This window comes from Corvus brachyrhynchos, unplaced genomic scaffold (assembly GCF_000691975.1).
Source record: "Corvus brachyrhynchos isolate BGI_N302 unplaced genomic scaffold, ASM69197v1 scaffold19, whole genome shotgun sequence".
Taxonomy (NCBI): domain Eukaryota; kingdom Metazoa; phylum Chordata; class Aves; order Passeriformes; family Corvidae; genus Corvus; species Corvus brachyrhynchos.
In genome coordinates, this window is record NW_008246061.1 from 1,211,938 (window position 1) to 1,237,273 (window position 25,336).

The 25,336-nt window shown below is 46.8% G+C and overlaps 1 protein-coding gene across 1 annotated transcript in view; it reads right to left on the bottom strand.

Moving 5' to 3' along the window:
• Nucleotides 1-7,339: 7,339 nt before the first annotated feature.
• MED13L (mediator complex subunit 13 like) overlaps nucleotides 7,340-25,336 on the bottom strand; it is a 158,526-nt gene continuing 140,529 nt past the window's right edge. Inside the window, exons 23-33 of the mRNA XM_017746480.1 lie at nucleotides 24,287-24,347; nucleotides 23,805-24,103; nucleotides 20,852-21,040; nucleotides 19,213-19,436; nucleotides 18,660-18,802; nucleotides 17,318-17,476; nucleotides 15,926-16,102; nucleotides 13,687-13,841; nucleotides 11,637-11,799; nucleotides 11,224-11,335; nucleotides 7,340-10,188 (exon numbers count right to left, since the gene is read on the bottom strand). Coding sequence (XP_017601969.1) covers nucleotides 10,056-10,188; nucleotides 11,224-11,335; nucleotides 11,637-11,799; nucleotides 13,687-13,841; nucleotides 15,926-16,102; nucleotides 17,318-17,476; nucleotides 18,660-18,802; nucleotides 19,213-19,436; nucleotides 20,852-21,040; nucleotides 23,805-24,103; nucleotides 24,287-24,347 — 1,815 coding nt within the window. The 3' untranslated portion in view covers nucleotides 7,340-10,055. The remainder of the gene's footprint in view (nucleotides 10,189-11,223; nucleotides 11,336-11,636; nucleotides 11,800-13,686; nucleotides 13,842-15,925; nucleotides 16,103-17,317; nucleotides 17,477-18,659; nucleotides 18,803-19,212; nucleotides 19,437-20,851; nucleotides 21,041-23,804; nucleotides 24,104-24,286; nucleotides 24,348-25,336) is intronic.

Sequence of the window (25,336 nt, forward strand, 5' to 3'; positions counted from 1 at the left end):
GGATCCACAGCTGAGAGGTGTTTGGGGGCAACTGCAGTTTAGCTTGAACTATATTCAGCTCTTGGCTGAATTTAGTGTTTCAGACAAGACATTTTGAGGGCATTTCTTTCTCCACAGCAACAGATCCTTTTGTAGCGCTGCTTTTTTGCCCTAGCCGGTGTCGCTGAGATCCCCTTACTTGGACCTGCACTGGCCCTTAAACCCCAAGTTCCTGCTTTGGTCCAGTTGTAATGCTGAGCTGAGATCAACCCTCTCTCTCCTTTGGCTGAGAACAGCCAGAGCTGGAACCAGCTGGGTGAACTTTTACCAGTTTGGTTGCAGTTATTTGCTGTGATGCCGCTGCTCCTCCATCAGCAGCTCCCTCCCCAGCACCCAGCCGGACACAGGCTCAGCCCTGAGGAAACAGCTCCCCTGGCAGTGTGCCTGTGTTTGGGGCTTCACTCTGACATGTCATAGCCTCACACATTGCTGGGGAGGTGTTGGAAAGGCACCACAGCCTCTCTCCGAGCGGTGCTCTTTAAACTTTCCACTGATTAGGGGCTTTTTAGCACTCAGCTGGCTTTTCCTAATGGATTTTGCCTTTTCATTGAGACTATTTTTTTTGCAGGCGTTGCCAAAGTAAACAGTCACGGATGGCTATTTGGAAAGCAGGGTAGAGAAGAAAGGGACAGAGAATCAGGACGGGTCCAAATGTGTCCAGACAGGCACTATACATCAGCTGATATGTGCTGAGGGCCAAGTGCTGCCAGAGTTAAAATCTCTGGGAAAAGGAGTCCATTTGTTGAGAGACAGGCATGACAGATACAACTGCAAACTCTTCTCTTGGATCAAAGGTGCCATGCCTGAATTCTTGAGCCTTTAGGGGGAGCAGGGTGTGAGCTTGGCATTAATCAGCCCCCTTCTGATTTATTTCCAAAGTCTTGAAGTCAGAGGAGGTGTTTGAGTAATTCCAACCTTACAGAGTTCAAGCATATCAATCCTTCACTGCTCTGAAGCAGATAATTTAGCCTTCAGCCAGCTTGCTGTGTGGGAACCTATCAGGCACTGTCCTAAATGAAACTCCCTTCCTCTGTGCTGTTCTGGTCAGTGGAAATCACACATCTCTGCAGCAGTTCAGAGCCAGGTCTGTTGGTCCAGGCCAACAAAGAAAACAGGGTACAGTGGCTTTGTCCCCAGATCAGTGTGCCTGGTCACTTTTGTGTAGGCCCTGGGTGCACTGCAGAAGTGTTTTAGGGATGTGATACATTTCTGGATTGCCTTTTTTATCAGGCTCTGAAAAAAGTTGTTCTAGATTTTACAGTTCCTTCTCTGCTGTCTTGGCACAAAGTACAAGGGGAACAAAGCAGACCTTTTGTGTAGGAATATCTTCTTTCCCTGTCCCATCTCCACACTGATTTGCTCCTTAGTTCAGCCAGCTGCTGAATGTCTGATCTTCTTCCTCCTCAGATTAACTGCAGGAGTTCAGACTTTTCCCCTTCAGCTGGGACTTGCTCCTTGCTGGAAGCTTCAGCTTTGTGTCGTCTTGCAGAGCAGTGAGGATTCACCTGGCTCCTTCTGGTCAGAGATGAGCATAATTCATGGACAGAGTTTGGGCTACTGACAGCTAGACCTGAGCAGATGTCTCAAGTGCTTAGGACTCCTGCAGCCTCCTCTCCCCACAGCAGAGTCACCAGAATGTCCAGGGGCAGGCTCTCATGTGACTTTGATCCATGCCAGGGATGGATTCCAGATGGATACTTCCCCAGCGTTGGCCTACAGGCATGTTTCACACAGCATTGATGGGGTGTTAACGATGCTAAAATTTCAGCCAAGCTCCTCAGACATGCTGGGTTGGGAATGAGAAGAGGAGTTCTTTAATAAAAGCCTGATGTAGACCCGGCTCGTTTACCTGTAGTGCAGCCAGAGGAGCCATCAGAGCACCTGGAAGAGGGAAGTGAAGGTGCAGCCCCTGCCTGTTACCAACCGACTGAAGCACCAGTGGATTTCAGCATTTCCCAAGCGTCTGGCTGGAACTGGGACCTGGGATGAAGCCATTTTTCGGAAGGTACCAGGTGGTGTGCAAGTGGTGACTTGGTCCTGTGGGGTCTGGAGGGGATTTGCCACCTGGAGCTGCGAGGTGGCCCAGGGCAGGGGGAGATGAGGGAAGGATCAGGCACATCCCCACGGAGCTGAGGCTGCAGCCCTGCCTCCAGCTCCCCATGGGGCCTTCAGTGCCCTGGGACACACACAGAGCTCGGGGCAGTCCTGGGAAGGGGCTCAGGGGCTGCTCTCCCTGCCCTCAAGTCCTGCCTGATCCCTGGGGTGGGGACATGCCACAAGCAGAACAGAGCTGGGCCATTGGGCTGGGCTTGGGCTGCCTGAGTGGCATTACCACACTCCTGCTGGGGTCATTTTTGGCTCAGACATCCCACTTCTTCTTTCCTGAAGTGAATGATCCTGAGCTGTATCCTGGTTTAGAGGCCACATCTATGTGTTTGGCATAATTTTAAATTTTTTTGTGTGTGTCCTACTATGAATTCCTTCTGGTACTTACTGGCCAGTTCCACAACATTCTGGGATCTTTTTGTAAGTCTTTGCAGAAGATTTTAGTTTTCATTGTCCTGAATAATTTTATATCATCTTGACTAAAGTTTGCAAACTAATGCTCTGCCTTCTGCTGTTTGAGAGCCTTAAAATGAACCAGAGCTCCAGCCAGTGAGCCAGTGGCATGGATTGTTACAGACAGGGAGTAGCAAAGCCAACAGTTTGCCCAAAATCCCACATCAGTTTGGGCAGCTTTAGAGTCTTGATCTTTCCTCTCCCCTCAGTCCCTTTAGCATGCCTTCTGTACGTGCTTATTAAATCTGGAGGGGTTCTTCTGATTAACTGCACCATAAATAACTGCAAAGCCATTGCTCAGGAGGCTGAAGGGGTGGGCAGTAGTTGCACCGAAACCTGGAACAGCAGTTCCATTCCATGAGTGCTGGCCTCAGGCACACTGGGGTTATGCATTAACACTTGGTGCCAGTGCCCCTCACCTGCACAGGCACCCTGGGCTGCCACCAGCAAGTGTCCAAAGAAACAGGGAACAGGGGTGGAGGAGCCTCAGTGTTGCACATGGAACAGAGGTCACCCCAAGTCCCCCTGCCTGATCAGGAATCTGTAGACCACAGCAAAGTGTGCTTCCTGGATGGGCAGGGGACTCATCCAAGTCACCTAAACAGCTTTAGAAAAGCAGAGAGATTCTGGGAAAATGAGTCTGCATCCTCTTGGCTTCTGACTGAAATTGTTCAGGGAGGGAAGATTATGTATTGTGGAAAGGGATGTCACTTGTGTGGGATATTTCTTTTAAATAAAAGCAACATTTCACTAGTGAAAAGGCCCAACATCAAAAAACAAGTCAGCAACAAAAAGTACAAAGAGAAGGGCAAAGATGTGATGATGAGGGGAATCTCCACAGCAAAGGAGGGGCGTCCTCTGTCCTTCTATTGCCATAGAAGCCACAGGACCCTGGGTGGTGCGAGTTGTTTTCCCCTTGGGCTCCCTGTTCTTTATGGCTAAAGTCACCCTGAGACCAGGCTTGGGCCCGCGCAGGTCCCTTTGCTGTCCCCTGGCCGTCCCTGGATGCTTGGGCAGTGCAGCAGCTTGTGCCGTTGCAGCAGAACCCTTGCCCAGCTCCAGAGTAACAGGGGAAAGAAATCCAAGGGCAGTTGCTTGTAACTGAAATGTTGCTGAAGCCAGGAGCCCGGAGAGCTGCTCACAGCACCGTTCTTTTAGCACTTCCATGGGCCATTACCCTGCTGGGATTAAGAGCCCCCTGCCCTGCCATGCGCACCCTGCCCCATCACCTGCCTCTCCTGGCCTGGCTTTTCCCCAGGCACTAATGAAATTACCACCGAGACTGATTACAAGTGGGGTGGAGCACTTTGACCAATGAACCCACACCTGCTCGCGTGGTTGACCTTTAATGATCCAGCTCTGTAACTGTGCAGTTTAATTTGGTTTTTTAAAGCCTAGTCTAGGCAGAAGCTGGAGTTTCATTTGCCATCAAAACATGACCCCTGCTGGAGGACCAAGGATGTAACTTCAGTTATTCATGTGGACAACCGCACACAGAGAAAGGCTCAGATGTGATTAATGTGACATGTTACAGCTGTCACTGGCTGCAGGAAATCACAGACAACTAAAAAAAGGTTGGCTTTAAAAGACTTCTTAAAGTATTCACCCAACTGGAAAGGTAAAAATGTTTTTTCTGGTTATTGTTTTTTGGTTGGTTGGTTGTTGTTTTGTTTTCATTTTTGGGTTTTTTGCATCCGTGGGATTGTGTTTTACAGAATTGCAGGAACCACTGAGCTTTTTCTGCAGTGCTCTGTGTGTGTGTAATCCTTTCTTAATGGGAGTTCTGGATATCAAAGCAGAAAGTTCTCCAAACACTCGCAGTAGCAGCAGTGCATTTGAGGATGTAGTTTGTTCCTAGATTTATACCAGCCTGACATTTTCCCAATGGCAAAATATTTAAATAAAAACAAAGAGATTGTCAGGTAGGAGTTTTTTAAATGCATGTCTAATTTAGTGTGTAAGGAAAATAAATTCCACTTGTGAAGGCCCTAGGCCTGCCCTGGTTGCCACGTGGGCTGCAGCAGTTCCTTGCTGGCCTGGCTGTGTCTTTTAAAAGGGGCCAGCTGGAGTGAGCATCAGTGCTTGGGGAGCAGCTGATGTTGCTGGGTAGATGACAAAGGTCCTGCAGGAGCAGGTACTGCTGAAATGAAACATCTGTCCAGCAGCAAAAGGTGTGTGTGTGGTGGGAGAGAATCCACATTCCTGGAATGTGAAGGTAGAGGAGGTGGCTGGGTACCAGGGGTTGGCTAAGAACTGAAAAAAGAGCTTTGGGGATGGAGAGGGCGCCGACAGCAGAAGCTGCTGTAGTGTCCTCAGAGCCAGGTGAGAGTGGCAGTCGAATTGGACCAGACCCTGTGGAGCAACCAGAGGGAGCCAGTGAATTCCAGCAGATGTTCCTATAGAAAGAGTCCTCAGCAGTGCCATGTCCTGCTGGTTTGCTGCAAGGGGGCCCTTGTGCTAAGCTGGTTTCTCACCGTGATTCTGAAAGGTTTCAGGAAGTAGCCCTTAGAGGGAAAAGCTGGCGTTTATCAGCTAAAGGAGCACGTGCTGTCTGGTTTTGGCTTGTGTCAGCTGTACTGGATACGCCCATCCACGGCTGCAGTGGCGACAGGGCCTGGTGTGGCAGCAGAGCAGGAGCTGCTCGTACAGAATGGCTCAGCCTGGAGCCTGCCCTGCCCGGAGCAGAGCTCCCGTAAGACCCCAGCACTGACAGCTCAGGGCAGCCTGAGTTCCCAGCTGGCCTCGCACAAAACTGGGGCCATCTTCTTCGTCGTCTCTGCAGAGTATTTCAGGTTTCAGACAGCCCTGAGGTTTCTGTATCCCGTGGGATGCGCTGTGGGATTGCTCCTTTGACACCTGGTAGGGAAACAGCCAGTGAAGCACAAACCAGAGGCTGCCCACAGAAACGTTTGTTCAAGGGTTAAGCTCAGTGTCAAAATAGGGAAGTGGAAGCTGCATAATTTTATAAATCCTGCTTTGTTTTCAAAGACCAGAGACTTCCTGTTTGGGGATCCAGGGCTGTTTCCATTTCCACTGTAAATAGTGAGAGACTGCCCATAAACCTCATGTTTACTTCACAATTTGTGATGCTTTCTGCATCTGCTGAAACAGCTTTCAGGTGGCCATGACATTCAAAAATAGAGATGGCAGTTGGGGAAGGAAAAGTAGTTTAATATCAGCCTAATCTTTAAAAGCATTTTCTTTATTGGAGTTAAAAGGGCTGAGTCCATCACCACAGTGCTGTACATATTTGTTGTAGATATTCAATTACTGTTACAAATCAACTGAGATTTCAATGTTTTCATTCAGTTCTTCCTTACAGTCCTCATGGAATGGAATATTTAATTGGTAGGTTTTGTCTGTGAAGCCAATGAATTAGCCACAAAGTAATCTCCATGCAACAAATACTGCTCTGCAGTAATTCCAGGTACTTCCAGCTCTCACAGGGAAAGACCAAAGTGTAACTGTTCAGTACAAACGCAGACAGGGTGATCGAACAGTGTCATTTAGTACCATTATTTACAGTGAACTACAGTACAGGGAACTAAAAGATACAAGCTTGAAAGTTTTGAAAAAAGGTAAAATCTTCAGGACTATTTTTGTAACTATCTAAATTCAGAAGTAAGATGCACCAAAATTCAAAGTGGACCAGAATTAACAACTGCTGAGGAAATCCCAAATGGCCATTAAAGAGCCATGGAAAGGAGTGGCAGTTCCTCCACCCAGTCACTGGATGCTCATATGGGCTCCAGCTGTCATGGAAAAGGAGTTCTTTTAGGATTCTTTGTAAGGGACTAAGCCACAAACATCAGCTGTGAAACATTTGGGGGTCTGCAGAAACTCCCCCATCCCCTTTTGCCAGCTAGCACTGCTGTAACAGGGGCTGTCCCTGCATCCCAGCATGGCACAGCTGGCTCCAACAACCCTCACACATCCCAGCATGGCACAGCTGGCTCCAACAACCCTCACACACTGGGTTGGCCACAGCTGGCTCCAACCCCCACATCCCAGGGTGAGACAGCTGGCTCCAACCCACACACACATCCTGGCATGGCACAGCTGGCTCCAACCCCCACATCCTGGCATGGCACAGCTGTCCATTTAGTGTCATTTTGGCAGGTCTGTATTTGGGAATGACTCTGCTAAACCCAGAGGGTCTCGCTCTGAAGAGACCTGCGGTCCAACAGTCCAACCCAGCCCTGCCCACAGCACCTACAATTAGCACAGAATTCACAATTAGCACAGAATCCCAGGGTATCCTGAGCTGGGAGGGACGCCCAAGGATCATGAGAGTCCCGCTCCTGCAGCCGTGGGGTTTGCAGCTCCTCTGGGAAGGCTGAGGCCGCGGCTCTGCTCCCTCACCCAGGGCTGTCCTGCGCGGCCCTGGCCCTGTGCAGGGAGAGGGGCCGGGCCTGACCTGCCCCTGCCAGCTCCTCTTGGACACTCACCTGCTGCAGCTGGAGAACTTCATCCACCACTGCTGGAGCCCCTGCATTTGGAGCTGCCCTTGGAAAGCAGCCACTGCTCCCGTGGCACTGGATTATCCCAGGCTGCTCCTACCCACCCCTCTGGCAGGATTTTCCATCCGTGGCAGCAGCGACACCCAATTTCCCCTCACAACAGCCATGTTGAAACGTTTATTTTCAGCTCCTTTCACATCCCTGGATCTGCACCTTGCAGTTCCTTCCCTGGGAATGCCAAAAACTCAGAGTTCAATACAAGAATAAAACTCCACTAACAGTTTCAGTAATTCAATAATTTATTCATCTAAAAAAGTGTGTAAAAGTATATAGCTCTCATCCACAAGGTATATATGAATGACATTTAAAATGGAGGTCTTTTATTATTATTGTTTCTTTTTATCAAAGTCTTTTTTTAGTGTATTGTACCAGCGATATACTGTAGATTTAAAATGAACTTCACATTTTTTTTGTTTTCTTTCAAATTGTCGGCTATATATAAAAGAAGCTCACTGCAAAATGCTCAGAGAAAAAAAAAAGAAAACAAAAAGAAATTCAGAACTCCCCAGAAATGTACAGCTTTTACATTTAAAAAAGGTTCTGAAATATACATACAAGCATGCTGGACATTCCCCACCCTCCTGCTCCCTTTAGCTCAAACAACTGTAATAATAATTCTGGATTTAGGCATGATTTTCCGAAGTTAGAAATAAAAAAAAAAATAAAATAACTTTCTTCACTCTGTAGGAAAGCCAGGGCTTGTACATTTCAGATTAATTCAGTAAAAAACTCACAAGTAAAATAATGCATATTTAAGGGAAATATTATACAGAACTTTTCACACTGAAGTACATAAGATTTTTCTTTAAAATCTATTGCCATTCATTTATTTTGCACAAAAACGTATAAATATGTCACCAGCTTCTCTTAACTTAAAAAAATTAAATAAAAGACACCAGATGAAAACTACTCCTTGCTGCCCTTTTTTTAATTTCTAATTTTTGCTTAGAACCAGGTTTGTGGGGAAGAAACGCCCCTGGATAAAAACGGCCCATTTAAAAACAATAAGCAAAATAATAATCCAAAGTTCAGATGAATCCTGGGAACAAATAAGCCCCAAATGGTAAAAGATTACAAATGTCTACTTTACATTTTTTTCCTCCCCAAGTTAAATTTTTTTATACAAGTTTACAATCTTCATCTTTTTATGCTCTTCAAAAGGCCTTGAGAATTTTCTTTTCTGATTAAGAAAAAATAGTACTGCAATATTTTTAAAGTCAATTTTACACTGTACACATTAGATACAAATGGTTTGATATCAGATTTTTTTTAACCTATACATTGCAAAGAGGACACCCACACGGAGGGGTGGAGCAAGGAAGGAAATAATCCATTTACAGGTTCCTCCCCTGCCTTCACCTTTTCATTACACAAGCAATTCTTTTTTTTTTTTCTTTTATTATTTTATATAATTTGTTTTAAATGTTACATTATCTCAAGAAAAATACTTTTTAAAATCATAGAATTTCATTTTTTTTAACCAGAACATGAAAGTCTTTTGGAAGAACTCTAAACTTGGTAGTTTTTCTCCACAGCCAGGGGAGGGGTCACCCAGCCTGATCCAAGTGCCCGACCCCGGCCCCCTCCTGCTGCCCAGTGCACCCCCAGAAATGAGGGAATGGGGCTGGAATAGGAACCCCTTGGAGCCTGGAATGAAGGAGTCATAAAAATACTTCAATTAGCCATTAACCTTCCCAATGGCGATCATTTCACTAAACAAAGTAACTTTGCCACCACAGTGGTGTAACTTCAAGTACTAATTTAATGATATAATTTTTAAAAATTATTTCTTTGAAATAATATTCCTATAGTCAGAAAAAATACACCAGATTTGTGACTGATTTAGTGTAAACAAAAACCATATTTTTGGATATGTACATGGACGAGTCTGCCCAGAATTAAAGGGCGACTTGGCTTTCAGTAAATACTTTTCTAGCGTCACTAAATTTACTGGAAATATATTTCAATCATAGCTCTACAATAGATTAATTTACCACTTTCCACTTGCCCTGACATTGGGCTTTAAAGTATTTTTCCTCCCTATCTCCCTCTCACTCTTCTGCCTTAGGTAGTGTTATCCTTCATTAAACATTGGCCATTCCTTGCTTGAACCAGGCTAAACGCAGGGGAGAATTCCTTAAAATACAAGATATCCTTACCAGAACACGCTTCCCTTCCCAGCCTTTGATTGTTAGGAGCTTCACTTTTGATTTCCAGGTCAGAAGAGTGAGAGGTCTGTAGATAAATAACCCTACAGTGGAACGGAGCTGGATTTTTAAGGTATTTGTACTGTTCCCAGTCCTTTATAATTTAATCCCTCCCCTCCCCAAACCTAAAAATAAATAAAGTATCTCCAGACCATTCATATCTACATGGACAGGTAACAAATGCATGCATTCATCCCAATCCACTCTGACAGGAACTCCAGCTAGACAGAAAACTCCAATATTTATACGAGACTATGACTGTGGTTTTGTGTTTGTGGTTTTTTCCTCCTGCAAAGTCCCAGCTTACGACGATCAAACAACGAAACACCTGAACTGGTCACTACAAGGTGGTTTTTACTCGCAGGGCTGACACTGCTCGCAGGTCTTTATCAGTTCCTAATGCAAAAAGATCCTGTAGTCTTCCTTAAAAAAATAAAATATTAAAAAAAATAATCACACTGACCAGTAGTTACTGAGCCACCAAACTAACACTGGCTTGAGGTTACTGTGTTCACTGTTCTTGGATGTTCCCAGATTTTGGATTGAAGCTGCCAGAGATGTTAATGGGTAGTTTAGTTTTGAACTCTGCAGAATTCACATGTGCTTTTGGAGGAACAGAAGCACAGCACAGGACTGGTCTGAAGAGAAGCAAACTGAGCTCTTCGCAGGTCGTGGCACGTTCCTGGGCGGAGGGGAGAAGTAGCCAGAAGAACAAGTGCTTGTGTGTGTCCTACAGGATGTTCATGATGGCGTTGTAGAGCTGGGTGAGCACCACGAAGTGCACGGGCAGGCAGGAGCTGCGGTCCTGCGTGGCCGGGTTACACGTGAGCCAGGACAGGGCGTTGTACTGCTCCAGCACAAACCTGCACAGCAAGGGAAAGACATCACAGCCTGCCTTGGGGGGCTTTGTTAGAGGCATCTCCTGGAGGCACACCCTGACAGGGCTGCCAGTGTGCTGGCAAAGTAGGAACCTCACTAAAAGCAGGAGGGTTTACGTTTGCTATGTCTGAGCTATTTGCATGAAGGCCCTCCCCAGCACCCAGATTCTGGACTCTCAGTGGTTCAGATGCCACTGCCGTCACAGCCTTGGGGATTCAACACCTCCACCTCCACTTTGTGCCAGTATTTGCTCACCCTGTTCCTGTGGTCCTGTATCTAACTGCAATTTCTCATCTTGTAACTTGGGTCTGTTGCATCTCATCCTTTCCCTGTCCACTGCATCCTCCTTTTACTCAATACCTGGGACACTGTGAGAGCTCAGTCCTCCAAGAGGACACAGATTGAGATCTAGAACAATACACCCCAATTTCCTTAGATTAGACATTGCTGTTCCCTGCTGATGTTTGTTTGTTCAGTGGGGTGCCCCACACTGTGTGTTCTCATCACACACACCTGTGTTCAGTCCCACAGGTGGGATGGAGGCAAACAGGCCTCACGTCATCCTGAGCAACACAACGCACACCCTGCATGCATTCAGGAACAGTGGCTCCTTGATATCCCAATCCTAGCACAGTGGTATCAGGGAATGCTTTTATGTCCTCCAAATCCATTTGGTTTGGTGAGTAAAGATAATGAGTGGCACAGCCCAAATTAGATCCCAGGGGAACAGAGCAGTCTGGAGGGGGCAAACCAAGGTGCGTCCCCCTGGCAAGGCTGAGCTGTTCTGAGTTTCCTCGGCATCATTGTGCACAGCAGTGGGAAACCACAGAATTCCCCCTCACAGCCCTGCTCTAGCAGCTGGAGGAGGAGATGCCCTGAGACACACGTAGGGCACAGCAGGGCTAGAAACTGCTGATGAAACAGGTAAATAATTGTGACAGGTGAGAAAGGTTCCTCTGAAACCTCTGAACTCAGTCCCAAAACGTTTAGGGCAGAAATGAAAACCTCAAAGGTGTTACCTCAAGACATCTGATGTAGTTTTAGAGTCGAGGGGGTGCGGAACTCGCTGAGAATTTCTGGCAGGTAGAAGCTCGTCTGTCTGCGCTACAGAGATGTGGTGATGGAGAGAGGAAAAAAAAAGAGAAAGAGCAAAAATTAACTCCTCATACAGCAGGTACTGCTAAAGATTCCCAAGAAACAGATCCATGCTGAATCACCTCAGGACAACGTGGGAAGTTGGCAATTCTGTGTTGAACCCACCATGACCATGTGTATTTCCAAATTAATGGTTACATTTTTTAATAAACCGACTGGAGCTCGCAGTTCGGGAGTGGGAGGTCTCAGGGCCACTGACACCACAGACCCCACCTGCAGCTCTTACAGGCATGGAAATAGCGATGGATAGCGAGTGCTCCATGCGGAGCATGACAGACCTTCAGGAAGAGGGGACACTGGTTCTGGGCCTGAGGACAGGAGGACCAGAACCACTGCGGGAGGTTCTCCGCTTTGGCAGTCGACACGAAGTATCCCAGAGCCAGGGGCTGCTGCTTCAGCTCTTCAGGGGCTTCCCTGGACAGGAGACGTTCGCCTTGGCTCTGCAGAGAGGGAGAAGGCAGCTCTGAGGGTTTGTGTCAATACAGCCCACTCCTGGAAAGGTGACTTTGTTTGCTAATTACTGTCCTGTGACAAATGAGCCCTCCCCTTTAGTCAGTCAGGAATCTTAGTCAAAGTTATCCAGGCCCTGCCTTTTTCCCCTGTAGTGGGGTTCTCCAGGCTTATGTTTCAGAAGCACTGTAGATTCCCAAACAGCTGGGAGAGCAGTTCACTTCATCCATAAATGTCAACAGGTTAAAAAAAAAGGGAAAAGATTCCACTGCACAGAAAGCAGCTCAATTACAACTCCCTCCCTGCCAATCCCTTCCAGTGGGTCTGGACAGGAATCCAAGGCAGGGAACAAGCCTGGAGCAGAAAGCACTGGGAGCCTGGCACACGGGGCTGGTGCCCAGCCATCAATTATTGCCCTGACCCCGGGCCCACGGGGGGATGATCACACACTGCTGCTCTGCTAAAGCCAAACATTACACTGCAATTACCAGGCCTGGCTTAATGGTTAATCGGAATTACTCGGGTTCAGCTGGAAGGGGCTTGGCCCGGGCTCCAGGCTAAGGCCATGAACCTCCCAGGGCTGCTCCCAATGGATGCAGATCCAGTGAGAGCAAGCTCTGCAAAGAAGTGGGACAGAACAGGGATTGCTGAGTGAACTGGGGAGAGAGCGAGGAGCTGTGATTTATGGCTGCAGGGCTTGGCAGCAGAATTTAGAAGTTTTCCTTTGCCCACACACCAGTTTGGAGTAACTGGGACAGCAACGTGCTGTTATCAAGCCTTTGATGGGAGAGTTGCACAATCCACACAAGGTGGTTGTGGACTGAGCAAAATGCAGGATTAGCATGTCTGTGGCTGAGGCAGGAGGCATTTCTCCCTCACTGACTTTATTAAAGGTGCCGCTGAGGCATTTTGGCAGAGGTTGCAAGGAAAACACAGGCAGGACTTTCTCCTTCCAGGGGTGAAAGTAGCACCATTTAGCCAGTCATGTTCAGGAGTGAGAATTCTGGTCTTGAGACATCTCAGTGACGCGTCAAAAATGGTACAAAAGTTACCCTGTTTCTCTCATAAAATACCATATCATTTAGTAAAGAAGTAATATGCTACTGCTTTAAACTTACTACTTTTAGAACAAAACTTCACAGGAAATTATGAAGCATAAAGCTTCTACCTAATTGTGATGGAAACCATTTTAAGAGAACAGCTCAGTCTTACATGATTAAATGTAGGAGTGGAAGAGTTCCATCAAACCTGATCCAAGCTATGCCAATTCAAAAAAATAACTTGAATTACCAAAAATAATTTGCATTTTAAGTAATCACTGATGTTGGAACTGGCTTTATAAAAGCCACTTCAAACAAAAATAACTCCCAAATGCTGTGTGCTCTGGGCTAAATATTCCTAAGAAAAAACAACATTTGCATAACCATCCAGCACCTGCAGAGTTTCCATGGGCAGGGTTTCATCACTGGGAGAATTCTCTCCCTCTTGCCTCCCCTGAAATCCACAGGAACAGGGCTGTCACAGCTTCCTTTCTCTCAAAGACTTGTCACTTTGTGCCAGGGACATTCCGTAGGATTTTCCAGGAAAGAATGGATGAGTACAGATTAAATCTACGCAGGGTCATCAGCTGTGATAAAGCTGCTCTCTCCTCCTCTCTCCCCCTCAATTATCTACCAACAATTAACTTGGAGGGTGCAAACAGTGCAGAGACACCTTCTCCAGCAGTATTTAACCTTCAGTTTTAACCTAAGTTTTGCTTGGTTTTGACCTAATTATATGTAAGAATCTACAGGAAAAAAAAGATTTTGTTGGAGGATTTGGGTCTTTCTTTGTATTTTATTTTAAGCAGTGTGTGCCCTATGGTGCTCCAGCCTTACCCTACTGTGATGGTAGTGAGATCCCACTCCAGTGCCAGATGGTGATCCAGGGGAAGGAACTGGGGAGGAATTTGGTGAAGAGTGAAGATTCCCTGTTATCAAAATTCTAATGTCATTGTCCATGTCATCTGGGAATGGGAGGTCAAACATGTCATCTGAAAAGGAAAAGAAAGGAAAATCATTTCCAACGTGCTCTACTCTTTTCTCCAAGAAATTTTTGTAATTTATTACCATTCTCTTTAATTTAATATCATTCCCTTTTCTCTTTTACATACTCCTAAGATAGATAAAAGCAGAGATAAACACTTTACCATTTAATCCCCCTTAGAACCTTTGACTTCAAAGGGAGAGTTGGCAGGCAACTCTTGGGATAATGAATTTTAGCAGCGGCCACAGAGTGAACAGAATTCCCGTTGTAGCAGCTCCATAAAATCCAGACTGAACTTTGTAACAGAACAACTGACACCTCTGTGCTGTTGGTCACAGAGACCCCTGACAAAACACTTGGAATTATCACACCCAGCTCCATGTGCTGCTGCCACAGGTGCTGCTCCTCAGGCTCCCAGAGCTGCACACCAGCTCCAAACTCTGGGAACAGCCCTGGCACTCCAAGGAAACTGCCCCCAGAATCTGTGAGAGCAGCAAGGCCCCTCTCACAGCCAGGGACTCGGGATCCTTTCAAACACTGCACCAGGATCCCCAACAATGGAGCTTTCACATCCCACTTTCACCTCAGGAGTTCCACACAGCTCGTTAGCATAATTGGCTGTATTAATTTGGTTTATGTTAATATGCGGGGAGGGCTAAAGATACTGGGAAGATGTGTTTGTCTTGTGGATTCCACTACTCATCATCTGCACACAGGTTACAATACCCTGAGTAAGTTATGGGAGGGAAGGATAAGGCACCATCAACACAGAGCCAAAAATTACAACATCACAATACGGTTTAGAGGGGTTTTTCTTACCCAGATTTCTCAGCAGGCGAAGAAATCCAAGCGTATAATGACATTTCAAGTACATTTTAGTGGGCAGACAGGGATAGTGGGAGCTGTCTGAACTGCATTAATTAGAACTGCAACCAAATTTATACTGAAACACAAAGCCCTAAATAGAAATCATACATCCTACATGTAATAAATAACAATTTCTCTTGAAAAAGAGGAATTTACTCTGTGTAACATGGAAAAGGATGTGTGTCCTGAACTAATTTCACCTGAAGGCCCAGTATTGAAACAGGCAGGTGCTTGTTTTCCTTCATCTCCCAAAGAGAACCTCTGGACTGCCGGAGCAGTGATTTAACTGAAGTTTATTAACTTGTGTCCTACAGCCTCAGTAAACAAACCACAGCTAATGTCATGCTCTGCTTGGCCCCCAGAGCAGAAATGAGCTGCCTAATGGCAGAGGAAGCAGCTTAATCATTAAGTAGAGCAGAGCTAAGAAAATTAAATTTAACACCATTTTGGAAAAGGCCATTCTTGTACCTGACTCTAATTAACATCTGCAGCACCAACGGGCAGGTTAATGCAGGTTAATGTTTGTCGTGCTCGGGAGGGATCCCGGGGCCTCCTGGGACAGGGATTGAGAGGGGCAACTTCCCTTCAGAGGCCCTGGGACATTCCAGGAGGGACAGATCAAAGCCTTCAAAGCAGTGGCCTGCCTTCCTCTCTAGCCCAACTGCCCTCCTCATTAACACAGCCACTGTACGTGTTTGTAGTCACTCTTGGTTTAAATTGCTCTGCACTCATTTAAAGGAGTTGGGACAAAGCAGGAAAATGCTTATTTGATATAAAGCATGAACCAGAGTCTTGCTGACTCAAGCTGCAGGTTCAGTGTAAAAGCACTCTGGGGGCATCAGGAAGTCTCGGGTTGGGATATTTCCCCTATTCTGCAAGTGCCTCCTTCCTGTCAGCTCTGCACACAACAGGGCACGATGTGAAGCACGACTGGAACATGCAGGCTGGCCTGACCAAGTCACAACAGCACAGAGCACGTTCTGGCCTGTGCCACTCGCTCCACTGGCTGCTCCACGTCCCTTTGGGAACGAACTGGTGTGACTCTGAAAACGCTCGGGGAAAGCACAGAGCCTGTATGCCCCTGGAGCTGAAGCCCTGCGTGGTTCCCTTGCTGGGGTGCTGTGGGGTCCGTGCAGAACCCTGGCCCCCTCAGGGGTTTATTCCCACCCAGCTCGGCTCTGCTGATGCCCTGGAAAGGCGCTGAGGGATTTCCCTCTCACTCACCATTGGTGGGGCTGAAGCCATCCTCGTTGGGGTAATTTGCAGGTGCCACCTGGATGGTGGCAGAGGTGGGGAACACCAGGATGTGTGTGCAGGAGGCGTCCTGGGGGGTGTTGAGCTGGGATGACTGCAGGTTCAGCGCCGTGCTGCGCCCGAACACCGAGCCCATGGTCACCGCGTCTGGGGACGGAGACAAGGGCACAGGCGGTCACTGCATCACCTCCCAAACACGTGCTCTGTGTCCAGGCACACCTCTGCCCACCCCACCTGCTCTGCAAACTCACAGACACGGCTGAAGGGCCTTATCTTCAAAAGATTGAATTGCTGCAAGAGCTTGACAATAAGATCAAGACCAGCCCCACCTCTCCTGTCATTCTCCTGCCCCTTAATCAAATATTTACTTGTTAAATGAGGGAGTTAAATTGATTTTTCACACAAATCTCTGTAGAATTATGAAATAAACCCCACTTTGGTCGATATGAACACAAACATAAAAATAAAGCCACAGAACAATAAAGCTTCTCCTCCTCCTCCTCTATTCTCAATTATCCACCAACAATTAACTTGGAGGGTGCCAACAGTCAATGCAGAGACACCTTCTTCTGCAGTATTTAACCCGCACCTTCAATTTTAACCTAATTTTTGCTAGCTGTTGACCTAATTACATGTCAGGATCTAAAGGAAAAAAAGATTCTGTTGAAGGATTTGGGTCTTTCTTTGTGTTTTACTGTGATATGAAAAAAGCCTAATTTGCCATCTGTTTTCTCACATTACAAAATCTCTGCTTTGAAAATATTCAACATGGTAAGTAATTTTCAAGCTCAATTAATTCTGCTCCATGTATTAGTCTTTTCTTTCTAAACTTAAAAAACCCCAGTGTGGTTTGTAAGGATATGTTAAGGATGTGTCAACACATACGTTAAAAAGTACTTGCTTAGGTAAGACAGCAAGGGGCTCAACAGTTAATTTTATTTCAACTTAAGCCCAGGGACTGCTGCTTGTAAGTGAACTCTCTAAATAACTTCAGCATGTGAGAAGGCAAGAGGGCTTACTCTTATTCCCATTTCCACAGGCTCCTACTCATTCCCACTGCAGCCTCCTCTGTGCACAAGGGTGTCTGTGACACCACTTCCAACCCATGGGAACTGGGCTGCCGGAGCCCACGGCCTCCCCAAGGAACACATCAGCACTTTGGCAGTGGCCCACAGTCACCTTCCCTCACGAGCCTGCTCTCCCCATGGTATTTCAGGGAATTCTGCTGGCTCAACCTATTTTTTGCCACACGCAGCCATGCTAGTCAAGGTCTTCACAGAAATCCCAAAATTATTGTGCCTAAGTGTGAAATGTGATAGAAGAAGAGTTCCACTGGCATTGCCATAGTTGGCTAAAACATACCTGGCATCACCACGAAGGATCCCTGTGGCTCCATGGCAACGAGGCAGGCACTGAGGATGGAGGGGGAATCTGCTGCGGAGATGCCGCACATGCGGCAAACCTCCTTGAGCTGTTTGCTGATTGTCTGCAGGGAGCACTCCCCGAGCAGGATACTCCAGTCTGCAAGGGAAAAGCACCGTGGGAGGACAGAGCCGATGCAGAGCTGGCAGAGCCAGCACTCACCTGGAAACAGCAAAACATTCCCAACACTTGGCATTTTCCTAATCCCAAACTCTCCAGGACTGACTCCTGTGCACATGAGGGGTCTGGCCCTGCAAACTGGGTGCTCGAGGAGCTCCTGGGGAATGTTTTATTCCATGACAGTCTGTTGGCTTTCCTTTGTTCATTTTTTTCCAAGACCTTTTTGTTTATTTAGTGATGTTTAAGCTGAGGAATCACAACTGAATCCTGTCTCTGTCCCCGTGTGAGGTAACTTTGCCCAGAACTTTCTCTAACACGTGACAAGGCCCCTGAGTTCCCTTGGAAGGGCACTGCAAATCCTGCACAACACGAGGGAGTAACATCAGACCCAGGGCACAAACAAGGAAAGGGTTTACGGAAACCAGTACAGGAATTCAGTGCCAGGGTAGGCCTGCAGCCAGGTCTCCTGTAATCCATGCTATCATGGCCCAGGAAATTCCAGTTTGGAGGATCCTGGTAATTTCTCTGTCAGGTACCTTACACTCAGATCCACTTGGTCAAGTGGGCATCAGTGTCAAGACAATGACGGGGACAAAGGGAGAGAAAGGGCTTCAGCAGCTCTGGTGTAGATTATAAACTCCTAAGGAGACCTGCCTGGGAAGCCTGGATATCTGCTCCCCATCCATGTTTGCCCTCACTAAACTCTGTCAAAATAAACAACAGCCTATCCTGTGTGACAGAATTTGGCACATCTTGTTTACCTTTTGTAAGGTCATGGTTCTAGGAAGCAAAGACAGAACTTGGGAAGGTTAAGCCAAATTCACCCCATCTAATGTCACTTGCAGAGTGCACCCTCAGCAAGTCTGCAGGTGATGCAAAACTGTGAGGAATGGCTGAGTCCCCATCCCTGGAAGGGTTCAAAAGCTGTGTGGATGCGGCACTTGGGGACATGGATCAGTGGTGGCCTCGGCAGTGCGGGGGTACAGCTGGACTTGATGAGCTCAGAGGGCTTTTCCAACCTAAACAATTCTGTGGTTCTGTGATTATCACACTCAAGTTTTTAGTCTGGAAGGTTTGTGATCAGTTCTGAGCCATCTGCCTTGCCCTCTGGGTCCCTGTCCTCACTCCACACCCGGGAGTGGCAGCCCTGACAACTGCACACCTTTCAGCTCCCCGTGGCCCAGGCGGCCCAGGCGCCCGATGACAACTCTCCAGGGCAGGGATGTCATCTGGACAATGCCGATGCACCATTCCCAGAGCTTCTGCAGCCCGATCTTCCGGGCAGACAGCTTGCTCCTCCTTGACCTGCAGGGGAAGGAATTAAAAACAAGAGTGAGAGGAGAATCAAGGACAATATTCAGATTTCTGTTCTCCCTAATAATGGCACTGCTTACCCTCTACAGGAGTTCTGGACAGTCCCTAACTTACCTTTTACTACTACTAACAAGAAAATCTGTGTGTCTGCTTTCAATACTGCAGTGCCATCAAACTGCTGAGCAACACACCAGGTGTTCCTCAAGGTAGGATTTGTAAGCAAAACAGTTGTAACACAAATGTAACTCCGTCACTTTTCCCTGAGCAGATACGAAATTCTAGAAGTGCCAACTGAAATGTTCTCACTGTAACACCAGCATGATCTCCTGAGCAGGGAAGGGGAGGGATGTGCAAGGAGCTGGTGACACAGATCCATGGGAGAAGCCCAGGGCAGTGAGTACCTGGTGGGCAGGTCGATGTTGACAATGCAGGTCTCCAGCAGCTCCCCGTGCAGGTCGGTGCAGGACGCCAGGAGCCAGCGCTGGTCGTGGGACAGGCAGTACCCAACAAAGAGCACGTTGTATTTCTGACTGGCCTCTCCAAACGTCTCTCCCAGCTCTGTCTGCTTGTCTTTGATGGGGGCCAGGATGAAAGGAGGTGAGTACAGCTGGATTGGGCTGGGCCTCTGCAACAGAGTCAGCACAATCATCAGCAGATAGATCAGAAACTACTGAACACAAGGAACACACACACTGGCAGTGACGACAGAGATAGGGGAGCTTGAAACAGTGAGTAAATTCAAAGCATTCCTAGTCAGGAGGAAGACTGGGAAAAGGGGGTTATAGACAATTCACTGCTGCCAGTTACAGCTGATGCACTTCAAACCTTATCTAAGGATTTCTTTTTATGTACAGGTAACCCAGGGCATGAAAGCAGCATTTGGACCAGTCTCTGACACAGGTAGGAGTTAAAACCCCCTCAGCTGTCAGATCCTCCTGTCCCTTTACCATCTTCAGGTCCTTGGCTGGATTTGCTCCAGTGCATCTGAGTTTCTTGTTCTGAGGAGACCAGAAGGGAGGAGGACAAGCACCTCCCTGGCTGTGCTGCTGGCACCTTCCCAAGGCAGCCCAACTGCTGCTCCTTGGGAGCATCCATCGTGTCCAACAGGACCTCTGGATCAGCTTCTGCAAAGCTGCTTCCCACATGGGCACCCCAAACCCATCTTTGCCTTGGAACTCCTCTCTGGAGAACAAACAGGAGGGGCTTCACCAGACATGTACCATAACTAAAAAATGGTCAGGGTATTTTCTTAATTCTTCAGCAAAGTTTGGGAGTCTGCAGTGCAGACTGAGAGCAAACGTGTGTAAAATGCAATAAACAGAAATTAATTAAATGCAAGAGGGAAATGCCAATAGGTTTGCGTTATGGTGGATTTTGCAAGTAGGTTTTTAAACCCTCCCAAGCAGCTCTTTATGCCAAGGTAAGTGTTTAAATGTTTCATTGGTCCATTAGATCTAAATAAAATACTCATTGTTATCTTCCAAAGAATGCAAAACATTAATAGAAAGTAGGACGGATTATTCTTCCTTTGAAATCCCTGAAATTCCAGCATCAGGGCTTTAATATTTACAGTTTAAAACAGATAAAAGATAAGCCCGTTGAAGAGGGGGATTTCTCCATTACCTCAGGGAATTAATATAACATCTGCAATTAGGCAGAGGAACTTATTTCATATATATGCATATATATGTGAATAGAAATAAAGGTTGGATTTAAACTCCGGTTGGAGCACTATAGACTGAAACCACAAAATGACTCAGAATCCCAAGTAACGATGTTCATTTTCTCTTCTTTCACACTGATCTTTAACCTTCATGACTCAAAACCAGAAGCTTAAAATGTTTTGAAAGCAAGTTAAGTTGATGTTTTTCTTACTATTTTCTATTCTGTATTAGCTTGCCTTTTCCCTTTATTTCATCGTCTTCTATACCTTGGAAAAAATCCCCCAACAAGTATTTTCTCTACTCTTTCTCTTTGATATTTGAGGAAAATGGCTAGAGTTTATTAACAGACTTTGATTTTCTTGCCACCAATACCAACCTCAGGATTTTTGAGGGTCATCTCAATGCTGGCAGCTGGCCCAAAGCCTGTGAGGGACTTGATGTGGATCTGTGTGGGCAGGGGCCTCCTGCACTGGCAGTACACGGAGAACGCCAGAGACTTCAAGTGCTGAATGTAGAAAACCTGTTCATCCTTCATTGTCTGCAGCATGTACTGGCAAGGCACAATCTGTGGAATTCAGACACACAATAGAACAGGGCTGAGAGGCTTCCAGGAGCTCTCATTAATATCCCACCAGACCCACACACTCATTAGGCACTGAACACCCAGCACACTCTGGGATGCTCCACGATTTGCATTAGAGCTCCCTTGGCAGGAGTGGCTGCAGCAGCCAGGGACTGCATTCCCAGGGACAAAACTGCTTCCATCACAATGAGAGTGAATTTTAATCCATAAAACCCAAACACCTGTATTCAAACACCCTGAATTTTTTAGAACTGTTTTTCTGACCAACATCTTTGCTTGCAGGTGCCTGAACCACACCATCCCTGAATGTTGTGTTCAGGCAGGTTTGGCTCCGTGGCTCACGGTCAGGGTTGGGAATTGTTTGCTGTCCTTGTGGGAATTGGCACTGTGGTAGCATCCTTAGCGAGGGGTGTAGAGGGCACAGTTAAGGTTCTGTTGCAATGACGTGTGTGGTTGTTTCCCCTTTTCAGTTCAGTACCCACTGGAAGCTCAGCAGCTGCTCAGTTTTATTTGTTTCAAAAAGTCATGGGAAGCAGCCCACAAGAATTCACAGGTTCAACCAGCAAGAACCAGAGCTACAGGGAGATTTGCCTGTGAGATGAGTTTGGGGGTTAAGACCCAACTGCACCACAAGAGCAGGAAGGAGAAATGGCACAACACTCCTTCAGAAGGAAACATAGCATGACAAAAACCTGGTTTTCAGATCAAATCCATTTTAAAATTAGAATGAAATCCCTGTAACCTCACTGTTTTTATCTACTGGTTTTATTGCACAAGTCCCACATGTGGCTGTGGAGGTGTCTTTCCTTTTACAGTGAGGTCTTTGGAGCAGAAACTGTCAATACAAAACATTTATATTGTAGCCTACACTACAAGACCCAAACAGATTCTTTTGACAAATATTTTCAGTAGTAATAAAACTTAAGTGTCACAAAACTTTTACTACTTTATGGCTCTTGCTTGAACCATCAGAACTTTGGCAGCACATTCTGCTTACTAAACATGCCTGTGTGTTTTTAAAAGCCAGCTTTACCCAAGGATTTTAGAAGCTGGGCTTTCCCCTCTGTACAGGGATGGTAATAAAGCTGCAAACATTTGGGTTTGATTTATTTTGAAGTAACTGCATGTTGTGTGTGCTGTGTACAGCTGTGAGAATACAGTGCTGGAAATGGATCACATTTCCCTCAACTTGGAGAAAATTGCTGTTTGACTTTGATGCCTTAAGAAGCCTCCTGGAAACAGAGACTAGACAGGAGTAAGGGAATAAAGGCAGGTATTTATTCAAAGAGCCTTCAAAGGTACCCCTGGGGGGCCAGAGGCTACTGCCAAGATGGACCCCAAGATGGATGACAGGTCACGAGTTCTTCACACTTTTATAGGTTTGGTTCATTTGCATATCAGGGTTAATTCTCCAATTAAAGCTTCAGTTTAATGATGTAATTCCCCTCAGCTTGCCCCCCTTTAGAGGCTTTTGGTTTATAGTTTTTGGGCCTAGGACGGTCTGGGTGTCCTTGGAGAGCAGGCCTGGAGAGGCTTTGTTACGTCTACCAAGCACGAGAGAGCAGCAGTGAACAAGCTACAGGAAACTCCAGAGTGACACACCAGGCAGTGCAGGATTTGAAAAAAACAGAAGTTAAAACCTAAGGCATCAACTTCAATTGGCAAAATGTATTTTGAGGAACAAACAGAGGATGTGGAAACAAACAGCACAGAGAGAAAGGGTGAGTGTGCTACAGGCTGAGCTGCAATGGCAGTGCAGAGGTTACACGGTTCGTGTGTTTCAGACACCGTGGGATCAGTGGCTGCTTTGGTTTTAGAGCCTCCAGGTCCGCATCAATCAGCTGCCTGCAGCCTACCATGATATGATGTTGTGGATCTGATTTTCAGTTCATCCCCAAGCCTGAAATATTTTGGTGACAGTTTCCCCCATCCTTTCAGGGGCCAATGAGGTCAAAACTATCAAAAACAACAAACATTTTCCGTGCCCAATTTGAGACACCACAAGAACTTCCAATTTTTTTTTTTTTTAATAATTTGAAATACCTTTAAACCAAGGTGAGCACACATGGACAAGGTGCACAGAAATCCTTCCTGCACTGTTCCTCCCTGTGCCCTCTGGCCACCCATACTCCCCACATTTATTGGGGCTCAGCCTCTGTGACAGAGGAGGCCTTGCAAAATGCAGCCAGCCTGGGCAAGAGGCCAGGAGCTGCCTCTGGCTGCACAAATTCAGTTCTTCAGCAATTCCATAGTAAGTAACTTTTTATATGCCAAGTTACATGGTAAACTATTTTTAAGAAGCTATTTAAGAAATTATTTTTTATACCAATACAATAGTTATATTATACATTAAATGTCTGGTTTCATGTACTTCTTTTGGATTAAACAGTATAAATCAGGGGACTATAAACAGCAGACAACCCAACATGTAAAGTAATCAAAGGAGCAAAAGGCCAGTTCTGGCAATGACTACTCAAGTTGCAACTTAAATAACTGAAATCCCTCTCCAGGAAGCATGGGGCAGATTCAATGCAGGGATTCTGTGGCTGCTCTAATTAATTTCCTCATCAAAAAAATCAAGGGGTTGTTTAAATACACAGACTTGCACTGTCAACAAAATAATTTGTAAATAACACCTCCATTTTATGTATTATCTCCCATTTCTCTCTTTTAGCACAGCGTCCGCATCACAGGTGTGCTGCGACAGAGGGACTCGCTATGAGGGTACAGAGGAAGGCAGAATTACCTGGAGAATGAAAGAATTCCTCATATTCTCAGGCAAGTTGTCCAACATTTCTGTGTAGCATCTCATGAGGCTCAGGAGCCAGAAGTTGGTGGAGGCAGACTCCTCGTCGGCAGTGTAGGTGAAGGGGTCCACCATGTAGATGACCACGGCGGGGGGGTAGGCGTTGCTGTCTGCAGCGTCCGGCTCCGTGGGGATCCCGATCCGCTCCCGCTCCGACGTGCTGGGGGGAGAGCCACGGGGTGAGTACTGCCTGTGTCTGGGGCCAGGCTGAGCCAGGGGGAAGGAAAGCATGAGCAATTCTCACATCCAGGAGCAAAACTAAAACCCAGGAGGATGGGATTGAGATGAGCTGTGCTCAGAGCAGCTCCTAATCCAAAATAGCTGGGGTTAATTAGGCACTAAAGGTACCGTACAGTCTGATGGCATCTCACTGAATGCAGTCAGACCAGATGATGCCTGAAGAAGATGGAAAAGCTGCCTACTATTAGCTCTGTGTGTTTTCATGTAGGTGCACGTCTGGGTTTTGGTGCAGTTCAGGGTCTGCTTTTGGGAGAAGTGGAAGGGGGAGAGCAGGAATTCAGAAGTGCCACAGCAATTCATGGGGCCTGGAATCCTGCTCAGGTCCGGGGAAGGCTCCACTGGTAACAGGAGCAACTATTTCTTACTTGGTAAAATGCTCCTCCCATGCCTCAGCCAGGAGAGAGAGGCTCAACATCTGTAAGTGATCAAAGCAGCTCCGGCTCTGTCAGAAGCCCCTGCAGCTGCTCACAGGGTGTTTTGCACAGATCAGGGAACAGATGTCTCAAGGACAAGCCCAGCTACAGCAGGATGTGGGCTTTTCCCTCTCCATAACACACACCAGGACTATCAGCAATGTGCATTATTATGAGAGTAATGAAAAACATGCTGCCTCAGGAAGTTACTTATGTACAATGCTAAAAAACTTTTTCTTAATTTTTATGTGATGGATGGCTATTTATAATGAAGTCTTTAAAAACGTTGTGCTACCCAAATTTATTTTAAAGTAACAGGACTACAATCATGTCTCCTGACCTCACAGTGTGCCTGCTTGCAAAACAACACCTGCAATGCAAGAAAATTAGGGGAAAAAAAATCCATGGCTTGCATTTTGCATCTGTTAATGTTGCAGGTGTGATGGAGCAAGAAGCACTCAGCTCCATGGGGTACTATGGGGTACAGGTCTGGCACAGGACCTGACACAGTCCATGCGCTCCTGGTGCTGCAGGGGCAGGCCAGGTGGAAGGTCCTAAGGCAGCTCCACATCCATGCAGCTGAACCAGGCTGGGATTCTTGTGCTGAAAAAGGGGAGGGGTGTTTTTTTCCAGCTCCCCTTTGTCAGTGACTGCTTTACACAGGAGCAGGCTCTGCCCCGCTCCCACCTGCTGGGCTGTGCTGCACCTGTCAGAGGGGCCTCTCCTTTGAAGGGCTTCCCTAAGGCTCAGAGGCTGGCTGCGCGCAGGACAGGGGGTTAGTGAGCAGCACTCTGAGCCGCGTGAGCGCTTCCCTTACCC